The sequence below is a fragment of the Hermetia illucens genome, chromosome 5 (assembly GCF_905115235.1).
Source record: "Hermetia illucens chromosome 5, iHerIll2.2.curated.20191125, whole genome shotgun sequence".
NCBI lineage: Eukaryota > Metazoa > Arthropoda > Insecta > Diptera > Stratiomyidae > Hermetia > Hermetia illucens.
Window position 1 is genome coordinate 41,278,664 of NC_051853.1, and position 13,183 is coordinate 41,291,846.

Sequence of the window (13,183 nt, forward strand, 5' to 3'; positions counted from 1 at the left end):
AAAAGAACACTGTGAACGTGGAGGTCGGTGGATATATAGTCGTACCAAAGCCAGCTATCAAATACCTAATGGTGATAATTGACACCAAATTGAGCTTTCTGGAACATGTAGAGTATGCATGGCAAAAGGTAGCCAATGCCACCGTAGCACTTGCAAAAATGTTGCTGATTATTTTTGGACCGAAATACTGTCGAAGGTTGCTTCTAGCCGAAGTGATGCCATCCATTGTATTTTACTTGTCACCTGTGTGGGCAGAGGTGCTTGCAAACTCTCGGAGACGAAAGCAGAAGAACTCGGTATACCGGCTGATGGGTATGTACTGCTTGTGGCGGGCATGATCCCTATCCACATTCTGTACTATGCGTGATATATGGAGGGGCACCCGGACCGTAGAAATGCTGCAAGGTCAGAGTCGCATGATTTCTGGCGACGCAGATGGGACGATTCTACGAAAGTTCGGTCGACGCACAGGCTCATTCCCAACATTAGGATGTGGCTTGAGTTGAAAGATGGGGAGACCAACCACCACATTACCCAGTTCCTCACGGGACATAGTGGCTGCTACAGGCAGTATCTGTTTCGCTTTGGATTAGATGATTTACCGAATTTTCTTAGATGTGGTGGCATCTCGGAAGTCCAAGAAAGGTAGTTTCCTTTCATTTTAAATGTTATGTGATTATGTGCTTCGTTTAGTTGCCCAAATATTATTGCCATTTCCCCTCCTTTCCTTAATATTTCCAGAATATCTTCCACATATGTATCTCATTCAGTTATTCAGTTTTAAGAGTGTGCCTCGTCGTCAAAACTTGGATATCGAAGAGACGAGGATGATTCCCCGTTGGTTTTCTAAGAGATTAGTTATAAAACATCTCCTTAAATAGAAAATACGACCCGCTCAAACATGTTACCAATTTTTTGTATAGCGTAACCCTCCTCCTCAGCACAGCGGTTTGTTTGCCAATGGTAATTTATTTCTCAAAGAAGTTTAGTATGCTCGGAAAACCAGCTTTTATGTTAAATGAGATCATTGCTTCATCACATTATACTCCCTTCACCTTGTTCGTCCTGTAATCTTGACGGAATTCTTTCCAATTCATTGCAAGTCTGAGTTCGCTTCTATAATATAAGCTCCCTATATTCATTAAGTCCTTGAGTATTGAGTGTTCAGCCCCTTCCTTGATTTCGAAAGAGACGCTTTCCTTATTTCTAAGAACTTCGCTTCCTTGACTTTCCTTATGATTTGGCCATCGTACTCCTGCTTGCTCATGATAAAGATTGCATTTTTTTCTGTCAGTTTGTAAATAGTAAACTCCTCATCAATTATTCTCGAGTGGACATTTGGACCTTTTAGGTGGAATTTCGGTTTTGTACTATCCTTAGTAAAACAAAAATAAAAGGCAGAGATTAGGGAAAAAAATAAAAAAAAGTTACCCCACTATGCTAAATCATACCTAACTTCTCTTGGTGATAGGTCCCACGACAGGCTGACCAACAAAATGCATCCAATCTCATTAAAAACAAAATGATTGCGTTGGGAGATCCTAAGTCCCGCTGGGGTATTTCATTCCCTTAGTCGACGTGGTTGGATGAGCCTCGATTCCATCGAGAATAGGGCAAGGGTTCCTGACGCATGGACGGCATGACGAGGAAAGTAAATTAGTTCGAGCAAAAGAACGTGTCTGTGCGCTAAATATTGGCACCTTAACTGGAAAGACCGAGGAATTCGCAAGTACCCTTCGGGAAAGGCGCATTGATATTTGCGCTATATAAGAAACTCAATGGTTTGGTGCGGTAAAAATGGCTATAAACTTTTCTACTTTGGCAGCTCACACACTCGATATGGTGTTGGCGTTGCCATCTTAGAGGCCCTCCGTGATGCCATTAAAGAAGTCGAACGATTTGATGACCGGCTGATAAAGCTCACTATTATATCAGCTGGGTTACTAATTCACAGCGTACGCACCAAACAGGTCAACCTGATGCTGAGAAAGATGGTTTCTGGCAACTTGTTGATGCAATGATCGGTAACGTACTTGCTGATGACTATGTCATCCGTGTGGGCGACGTAAATGGGTACAGGGGTGAAAAGGCAGACGGCAACCGAGCCATGAACGAAAAGGGTTTGGGGCGCGCAGTGAGGGTGACGAGCGTATAGTCGATTTTGCCGAGACCCTTGACATTGTACTTGTGAATAGTTCTTTAACCGATTGTCTCATTTTCCTACATTTTATAGTGGGAATAGTAAAACGCAAATCGACTATATTCTCAATAAGACGCCGACACTTTATCACCATCACTGACTACCAGGCCGTGCCCGATGAAAGTATAATAATAATAATAATCGTTGGCGTAACAATCCATGTTGGATCAGGGCCTTGAAGTGTGTTAGAGCATTTCATTCAAGACCGTAACGGTACACTAGGAGGCAATGTGGTCAGCATTGCGCTCGCCCGAGATTATTACCCTGATTTGACTCAGGTACTCATTCACAGCTGAGTCGACTGGTGTCCGACGTCAAATCACGATACAAATTCCACTGCCACCAATGAGATTTGAACCGCGACCTTGCGTACGACAGCCTTGCGCTCTAACCACTCAGCTATCCAGAGCACATGAAAGTATCATACCTCAATATCGACCATTGACTGCCGTCTTGCGAATCAAGCCGCCGATAGAAAATCGTGATGGACGCACTGGCCCGCTACAATTAAATGGTGGCGATTTCATGAGAAAAAGGAAGAAATAATTTTGCTTACGCGATTATCAACCATTACAAATGTTGAAGAATCGTGAAACCAAGTTAAAAACACGACCCACAAGCGGCCTATGCAGCTCTTCAACCAAGATACTTGGCCAACTATCATATGTACAAGAATGGCAACCGAGAAATAAGGAAAGCGGTCGCCGTTACCCGAGGGGTTCATTACAAAGATCTTTGCAATAAACGGGACACTCCGGATGGCTAGACAGAGCTACATCGGCATTTCAAAAGCTGACACGAACACACACAGTATTTCGAACATTTCTGTTACTAATGACAAGAATAGTATTTTGCTTGTCGATCGACAAGCCGCGCCGGATAGATGGCGAGAATATTTCGCCCAGATTTCAATGGAAGAATTTGTTCGTCCTTCATTTTCACAGGCGCTGCCGATGTCTGGAGCTTATTCTATCTGTCGGCGCAAATGAAGTCGAGAAAGCAATAAAACCGGGGAAAGCAAAACGACTTGACGACATCGCATCTGAGCTCTGAAAGTGAAGAGCAGGGACCCAATACTGTGACTCAGTGTGTTTTTCAATCGGGAGGAAGGTAAAAGACCATCCGACTGGCAAGAATGCACCACAGTTCCAATACGGAAAAAGAAAGGTGGTCCAGCAGATTATTAAAATTACCGTCCGATCCGGTTGCTGTTCCATACGTCAAAATGTTTAAACGCATTTTTGACATCGTTCAAATAACAGTGAATCAAGCCTGGTTTGTCAAGAACTGCAGAACTAATGACGCAATCAACGCTGCCCATTTCTGGATCTGGAGAAAGTGTTTGACCGTGTGCTACAAGAACTCTGGTATGCTCTGCGGCAAAAGCTAGTACCAGAACAACTCGTGCACTGGGTTGAATTGCTCTATTACAATCCGGATAGTAAAGTGCAAAATGCCGCGGGCATATCAAAGCCACTTCGTATTTCTGTCGATCACGAGCACCTTGTTCAAAAATGGAATTACCGCCTCATGAAATACGGTCTCAGATTAAATCTGAATAAAACTGAATTTTTGACGACCGATTCCAATGAAACTGGCACACTCACTGTCCACGTCAGTGACCTGCCCAGAACTGGGCGATTTGAATATTACGGTTCAATGCTATCAGTCAATAGGAAAAACTGCGTTATGAAATTGCTTCACGCATTAGTGCAACCTGGATGAAGTCACGTTCCACAACTGGTGTTTTTTCAAATCTAAAATTTACCGCAGTGTCATCCGCTCTGTCACCCTTTATAGTTCTGATTGTTGGCAACTATAAAAGATAATGAATCGTGTCTCGCAGTAATATAGACGAGTTCCAGCGATCGTGGAAAAATTGCGAGGGCATCACTTGTCATTTGTTTTATGGCTTGCTTCTTACCTTTCCAACCAATCCCGCCGCGTCTCATTTGACGCCTGCACTTCCCGCTCCTTGCCCCTCCCCCCTCTGGCGACCCACAAGGATCTTTGTTATTCTTATTTATCAGCGACCTTCCCTCCCTCCTTACCTGTCCCTGTTTGCTCTATGCCGATGGCCATAAGCTTTTTTCCGCTATATTGTCGCCTCTGAACTGTTTCCCTTCAATCTAACCTAGAACCGTTGGTGGTCGATTAATGGTTTAGCGCTAAACGTCAGAAAGGGTCACTTTATGTTCTACTCGCTTAAATCCTCACCCACTTCTTTCCCCCACTCTCTTAATCGACATTCCTTTTCATACTTAAATTCCACTCAAGACATCGGGATCACTTTCGATAGTAACAAATCGAGCAGCAAAATTGTCAGGCTTTATACTTCGCTCCTCCTCTGATTTTGACTCCATCCAACTCTCCTTAGCTCTCTTCAATTCCTTCGTGGGAAATACTCTCGAGCACTCCGTGATCTGGTCACTTTCCCGTAACTGCGATTGTATTGCCCTTGAAAATGTGTAACATAAATTCACACGTTCCCTCTTCTTTAAGAAAAACTTCCCTTGTGTGGACTATTCCTCCCGCCTCCGGTTTCTGAACCTCTCCTTCTTACAACATCGTAAATCCTATCTGAATTTATGTACATTTTTTTAAACTTTCCTCGAGTCTGATGGACTGCGCCGCCGCTATCGACATAACCTGCCGTCCTCCGTCTTATAACACACGTAAGGCAGACATTTTCAACATGTGTTTCACAGAGTTCTTCTTTAAGTAGTGTTAAGCAAAGGATGAGATTATTGCGTTCTCCTTCCCCTGAGGACAATAAGTAACTGGAGTTTACTCTGTTTATTGTCCGTTAAATAAATAAATAAATTAAAGACGAAGTAACTAAATAGCGAACCATAGTAAAAAGCAGCCACAGTTACAAAAAGGGATCTTACAAACCATTTGTAGAACGAGAATCTGCATTTGGTATTAGCAAATCCGGAGCTGTGAAAACCATAAGGGATTGGGAAACTAAGCTACTAGTTCATCAAGAGGAAACAGTGTACCCTACAGATGCAGCTAGCTTATGCTACGGGATAGATGGTGAGGTAAGTGGTCAAAATCCTGGCGCGGAATCAAAATAAAGGCACTGATACTCTCGAAGGAAATATCTGCACACAACGGGTGTCTACACTGGAGGGTCAACATGTCGACTTCTTATTGAAAAGGACGAGATTGTCTTTAATCCCATACTAGACTATTTACACTTACGCAGTTAAAGCTCACGACCTGGAGGACAACAAATCCTAAAAATGAGCTCGACTAGGTTCACCTAGTTGAATATTTTCTGAGCCCAGGCAATAAGATGGGACTATGCACTTAAAACGAAATTTGGTAGGACATTGGTACTCAGTCAGTTGGAAGCAATTATAAAATTGACAATACATACCCTTCTATATAGCACCGCTGGCGAATTTCTGCGGAAGAAGTTTTTGACAGCCATCCTTCTGCCAGGATCACGCAAGCAAACAATGCTCATAATCACAAATCCTATCATAGTCACGGTAATTATCACTGCCGCTGAATGGAAAATCAAATTTTAGGATTTCCTATGAGCGAAATATTCTGTAACTCACCTGCCGTTACCATTCTGCTCTTCGATTCTGGTGGATGTCCATCACCAGGGGTTCCTGGTGTATTTGTTGTGGTTGCAGAAGGTGTTTGTGTAATAGGAGGTTTCGTAGGGGATGGAGTTGGCGCCGCTGTCGGTGTTGGTGTTGTGGTTGGGGTAGGAACTGGATTTTGCACTGGCAATCCAAGGAAATCGCAAACTTCAGGTGTTTGTCTAGTCAAGATAATGTTGCAAGCACCATTCTGAAATAGAAATGCTTTTGTTTTATTTTTTCACCATGGATAAGGACATGGAATAATGTTAGGAGTAAGTAAAGAAGGATATAGACCTAAATAGATGCTAAGTTTAACAATCGGTGCAGAAAGCAATGAGGTATTTTAATGAGCTATGTTAGCTCAAGAGTTTATTTATTTGCTATTAATAGTCGTGCACGTGGCGCGGGTAAAGCAGTAACTGAAAAATAGTTGAAAATATTGCATTTATAGCAACATTCAATAAATCTACATATAAAACATATGGCTTTGCGCTCTTTTACGAATTCAAAGACTAATAATTACTTAAAATACGGATCGTTTTGGGAACCAGCTGGTTTCATTCAATCTGAAACTCCCACCAGCACTGTGAGTCCAGTTGACCAGCTCGTAAACCGGAACTTTAGGTGTATTTTATGAGTTAAATGCACCCGAAATGGAATGAATCCCATCTGCAGAGATGCTACTAGCATAGAACTAGAAAGATACATTCTACTTTGGGGGTCCGTTGGCATCAAGCGTATAGGAACAGTATGTATGTATGTACATGTCTACGTTTTACATCTTTGCTTGAAAATTTATTGGCCCAGATAGTACAACATAAAGGAAGCTATCGCTTCCCCAAATGAACAAACATTTCAATTAAAGCACACACCGCAAAAACCATTCATACAAACCGTATGTACCGCAGTTAAGATAAAAGTCAATTAGGAGTTTTAATGAAGCCTTTTGAATTTTTAGTGGCATTTAATCCCCCTTAAGAGAGGCACGCTGCACATTAACTTATCGGAAACGATAGACAGATATAGGAAGTTAGTGTTTAGTTACTGCCACATATTTTACCGATTCAGAAGAACCCAGAAAGGAGCAGATGCAAAAAGATAGGGAACTCAAGAAAGTTGATTCCAGAAAAATTTTAAGCTTTATGAGTTTGGTAGTAAAACTTGAGGAATACTTGCAGATTAGTGGAATATGTGAGGAATTTGTGGGGGTTTTGAACCCAAACGAAACAGTTGGTTGTATAAAAATTTGGTAAACGGTTTCGTTGAAGTTAGCGGTTTGAAACGAGCAGACAATAAATTCGAATTTATGACAGAAGAACTCGGCCTCTAGGAGTTGGGAGCTCCAGGTATGAATCATTTTCAGTTTTCTTTCATGAATACTACACTTTTGCGTATTTACTGTTAGTAGCAATTATAGTAGGATGCACGTCAAATTTTTCATTATATAATATGTGAGTAGAGGAATTCAGTTTCCAGAACAAATTTAAGAAAAAATCCGTATTTCTATTAGGTTGTTGCAAATGAAATGGCCGTTTTGGTACTAAAATTTAAAACGACTGTAAAGATTACAAAAATTTATTTATTTAATCAAAATAGGTGCCAGTCGATTCAAAACACTTCTCCCAGCGAGATTCAAGAGCATGTATGCCAGTTTCGTACAAGTCCAACTGTCGGGTGTTGATAAATTCGTCGAAGGCAATTTTGACATCCTCTTCGTTCCTAAATTGTTTTCCCACCAAAAAATGATCCAAATGCTTAAAAAAGTGGTAGTCGGTTGGCGAAAGGTCCGATGAATATGGTGGATGAGGCAGAGTCTCATACTGCAATTCGTTCAACTTTTGAACCGTTGTTCTGGAAACATGAGTAGAAGTACCATGTTTTTCTCTGTAAGGTCATGCGGAACCCATTTGCCGAGCTTTTTCACCTTTCCAAGTTGTTGCAAGTGCCGGGAAACTGTCGAATAGTGTATGCCCAGTTTCTCTGCAATGTCTCTCACAGACTGACGTGTGTCGGATTCAACTAGCAAACGTAGCTCGTCGTTGTCCTGGATGTCCATGTGGGTTACTTTCAGCCTGACCGGAATTTTTCGAACCACCACTCCGTGGTTCGTTCGCTTACCCAATCAGCTCCAAATGCGCTGTTAATGTTCCTGATCACCTCCGCTGCTTTATGACCACGTTTGAACTCATACAGAAAAAGTATAATTTCTTGGCTCTTCTCCATCCTTTTTTCGTTTTTATTCACTGTGGTCACAACGATGGTCAAAACTGAAATGACTCTTTGATTAAATGTAGGAGTATCTATACTTCATTATCCGACACCAACAGCACCATCTGGTGGTGGTTCGATATAGCAAAATCGCAACTAACTTCACTTGATTGCCAAATCGGCCATTTCATTGTTAACTTTATTCGAGGAGATATAAGGATGCGTTTCTTCCTCTTTCCATCTTTTCAGCACCTGCTCTTCATCGATTTCGAGAAACCTTTTGATAGTCAGAACATGGAGCGTATCTGAAGTCCTCTACGGAGAAGGGGCATCTCGCAAAACTAATAGCTATTATCAGAGGAACATATGGTGGCGCAACATGTTACGTTCTGCACCGGACTATGGACTATGACATCTTTCCTCAAACACCTCAACTATGCCGATGACACCTGTTGGTTCTCCCACCGGGTCACGAAGCTTGTCCAAATGGCTTTGGAAAGAGGAGCAAGTAGAGTTAGACTGAGGATTGTTACGCCGATATAATTTTCCTGACCACTTTTAAGACTCTAATATTTCAATTTGAAAGTAAAATTCTAAATTTCAAGTTTGAATCTTCGGACTTCTGCCACAGAAGTTAGGTTTGTCCGAAAAGAAAAGAAGAAGAGAGAGAAGGTGACAAGTGCAGAGTGTGTCGTGCACGTTTTATTTTGGAGATTGGGATATCGAAAATTGTAAGGATGGGTGATAGTTGGTCGTCCGGATAAATTGACGAATAGTAAGTCGGCGGATCGAAGTCACTTAAATGTGAAAAGTAGACCGCGATTGGGTTGGACATATTCTGTTTTCTTATCGAGTCCGAAAGTGAACGTCGTCATTTTCCATTCTTGTTCCTGGATTATTGGTGATGAGTTGTGCATTACGAGCAGATAAATGCGCCTCGCGTAGGAGAGCGTCCTTACCATTTTGGAAAATGTCTGACAATTTCCAATCGTAAACTCAAGGAAAATTGGTAAATTCAACCCTCGTGAGAGATAGATCCAAGATTTTTATTCTATATGACAGCCTTTGTCGCCGTTACTCTTTTAGTGGTCATGTCTGTCGCCGCTTGTTGCGAACCGCAAGGATGCAAATGAGGATGCTGTCATATCCGTGCAAATGAGAAAGGTACCATGTAGACGATAAGGTTAACCATATGAAGGATCAAGTTCCCCGATCAATAAATGGAAGGACTCGATTATTATGTGTAATTTTGCACTAAAGGTAAGGTAATCTTTACACAATAAATGCCCCATAGTGCGTAGACTTAGAGACTAATTTAATCCAAACGAGATCAATATGTTCAGGTTATAATGCAGCGATCTTTGATGTTGACACATTCGGTCCACCCTGGGAGTCAAGCAGAATTTTGGTATAAGTTTCCTACTGATTAATTTTCTTGTGTAGTTTATTACTATTATTAGTCTTGTATATCTTAGAACTTAGGATTAATTTCCGTGAGGGAATGGGACTATGTTGTTGTGAGTGAGGGTGAGTCGGGAATACTCCCCCAGATTGTGAGGAGTTAGTTTAGTTTATTCGAAATGGGACATCATTGGGATTTAGAAACATTGAACTGAACACGGTTTGTTTTGCCCCGAGCAATAATAGACGATATGTCCTCATTCAATGACTCAAACATGCGCTCCCGGTTGACACGGAATGTCCTATGACGAGAGTCAGCCAACGAATCGAACAAATACGAAGTCAAGGGTGCTATCACCAGCAAAGCTGTCGATTGGATTGAAAGTGCTATTTAAGAGGTCATTAATGAAGATGAGAACTAGGGTGGGTGACAGAACAGTACCTTGAAGTACCCCGGCATTATGGGTATGAAATTTTGATTCAACACCGTCCAACGGCTATTAAGGAAACTTTCAACCCACTTGACGAGCTTGTCATCAAGACCAAATGCGCAAAGTTTGGCTAGGGGAGCAGGGTGCCATAGTCTGTCAAAAGACTTCGAATTAATAAGGGAAGCAATTGCCGTAATTCTGAAGACAATGATTCGATGTTTCCGTGAGAAGTGTCATCAAGTCACCGGTCGAGCTCATAGAACGAAATCTGTATTGCTTGTCGTTAATAAGGTGGTTTGAGTCAAGATAGGTCATTTAATTTTCCAAGCCAATGGAAAGATATCTTGAGCGTGAGACCGATGAAAAAGTTTCCGCAGAAGTCTAGCCAGAGAAGAGGCACGATACCATCAGGACCGGCAAATTTGAATTCATCGTGCTTGGCTAGTAATTTAAAAACCTCCCTTGTGCCAAAGTGCAAGGGTCCTTGATAAGAATCGCAACTTTATATGTTAGGATAGCTCTGCAAAGAAGGTGGAAGGTTTGAGTTTGCAAAAAAAATCCAGTGGATAAATTGCCTTCTCCAGTGATTCATTGAGAATTTTATCGTTATATATGAGAGGCGGAACAGAAGAGCTTGCGAATTTATTTTTCACTGTTTCTACAAAGGATCAAAAACTTTTGGGTGGTGAAAATTTTATACTTTAATCAAACTGAATAGTGGGCAGCGGCAGATGATATGTTTGGATATATAGGTTGGTCTAATTTCTTCCAATGGACAGTTTTTATTTGCCGGGTATGTCGCTTCTTTCCCATTGATAGCCATTTTGCAATCGCTTATAAACCAAGCCGAGGTAGAAGACTTAAAGTTTTTAAAACTATATGGGATGAATGAACGCATGCCATTTTGAATTATACTATTCATGTAGTCGCATAAGAAGTCCACACTCTTCACAGCGAACACCACACAGCAGTTTACCACTCTTACGTATTTACTAAACACGAACCCATCGACTTTGGCGTAATGCCTCACTAAGCGCTTGGTAGAAGAAGGCCGCTTCTTGTGTAGAGAGGTGATACTAAATTTTGTGGAAATAATGCAGTGGTCCGCTCCAAAAAGGCGCTGCTACGGAGCCTGTGTACTTCTCAGGGTGTGGCGACATGAAAAGATTAAGGAGATGGGTATTTTCACCTGGTTTATCAGGAATTCTTATAGGACAATCCACTAGTTGCCGTAAGTTATAAGACTCGCACAGAAGCTCCACATTTCTTCCCACCAGGCTTCTGGTGGCTGAAAATATGAGCCACTGTATATTATGCAACGTTGAAATCGACCACAGTGATGATTTTAGACAAGGAAAATTGTTGGGACAAAGTATCAATGTTAGAAAATAGTGCATCAAAGAAAGGGTATAGATAAGCCCCTTGCATTGGCACTTTACTAAAATTAATTTAGTGTGATAGAAACTAGTTTAAGTTTCGCACAACCCAACTCCAATATATGAGAGCAATACATGGAAAATAACAGGCTCTAGGCCTTTGCCGACATTTGTCTAGAATGGGTTATCAGAATACTCCAGACGAACACAATTTCACATGAATGAGTACATTCCGGTTGATATCACGATTTATCGATTAGAAGGCAACGTGGCGATCCTAAGTTACCCCAGGCAAAGTGCATTCTTATCAAAAATTCTGCTGGAAAGTGAAATTGACTACATAGTCACCTCTTCTTGCAAGTACGTGCCTTTCAATCGCAATAGAACTCAAAAGCAGTTAATCTTTATCGTCCTATTCCTTAGCATGTATAAACCTTTAGATAGATGGTAAGGACTTCTTGAAGTTAGACAATTTTTGAGGCGAAACGGCGAAAAGAGATCTAAAAATTAATTGTACCAATTATGTTTACAGAAATAACAATAAACTATAATAGTTAAACGAAATAATATCACGTTTATAATTAGTGATATCAACAGATTAATTGAATGATAGCTGTTTGATGAATAACCGCTTCTTCCCAACAAATAAAGAGCAATTACCTTGGAACTAACTACTGTTTTCAACTGATCATTTGCCAAGATGGATTTAATAGACTCGCCCATAATTGTATCGGAAAACACTTTAGACAATTATCCCGAACGTGACTCGGTTAGCCATTGTGCCTACTCACGTGTACACGTATCTGGTTACGGAAAATCCATGCTTTATGAATGTTAATTCAGTTTCAAACAAATAAGATTCAATAATAATTTCTTTCAACAACAACCTGTAAAATCGACACTCACTACGCGGACGCTTCATGTTTGCGGAGCTACTTAGATACATATTTGAAAACTTGTAACAAACTTCATTTCTAAAGTTATCGCTAAGTCTACGCTAAAACCCATTATCCTCCAAAACCCTAATCCCTGAGTAGTCGCACCGCATCCCAAACTCAGGCAAAGATAAATTGTTGATAACACCAAAAGAAAACTCAACAGTCCTAAATCGCCCACCGCAAATCCACGAAAAACACTCCAATTCCCTATTGTATGTTTCCGAGAATAATCCAAAAAGATCCTTAAGTACTTTTCACCTGATAAACTTCGTTCAGATTCAGATATAATACTATCGTATTTTCCCTCCCCTTTTGTTCGAAATCTCACACTCCATACTAATCTGATATCTAAGGCGAAATGAATGTATATCTGCGAGTGGAAGTACAAAAGTTCAGAAAGTTTGTTCACAAGTTGGTTCAAACTTTATTTTAAAGAAAAAAAATTCATCCCTGGCCAGGTATTCGGTTCCCAATGCTTTTAGACCTCAGTCGTATTATATTGTTTTCCATTTCTGAGTTTCCTCCAGCAGTTCACCTACTTCACCTTCAAGTTAGGACGTAAGATGCGAAACATGTGAAATTATTTATATCGAATATTCCCACGGTCCCTAAGTGAAAATGAAAACTGTGGCGAGGACTCTATCGGTTTATGACACATTTCTTTTGGTCATTTGGCTTCCAAGGATCTTCTTTGAAACTTTATTTTCGAGTGCTTAAGACACCATCTGTTGGGATTTTTAATGGAAAGATTTTCGGACTGTGGACGTACAAATACACAGAGTATTTGTCAGATACGAGGTGTGTGAAGTATGTTAGCCTGTAAGAAGATTGTAAATCTAAGTGAAAATGCTGCTTGAGTAGGCGGATTGGGATATAAGGTATTCGCGTTTTATGGAGAATTATTATCGTGGGAATAACTGCCAAACAATTTCTGAGCGAAACATAATGAGACCCGGAGGTAGGTAGGGAATACTTGAGTATTCGATTCGAAAATTTTGTACGAAGTTTTCTCAGTGGGGTACCACGT

The 13,183-nt window shown here is 40.9% G+C and overlaps 1 protein-coding gene across 1 annotated transcript in view; it reads right to left on the minus strand.

The window, feature by feature from the left end:
* Positions 1-13,183, minus strand: part of LOC119656560 (cation-independent mannose-6-phosphate receptor) — a 532,053-nt gene that overhangs the window by 1,436 nt on the left and 517,434 nt on the right. The window contains exons 15-16 of the mRNA XM_038062941.1: positions 5,773-6,010; positions 5,586-5,716 (exon numbers count right to left, since the gene is read on the minus strand). Of these exons, the coding sequence (XP_037918869.1) occupies positions 5,586-5,716; positions 5,773-6,010 (369 nt within the window). The remainder of the gene's footprint in view (positions 1-5,585; positions 5,717-5,772; positions 6,011-13,183) is intronic.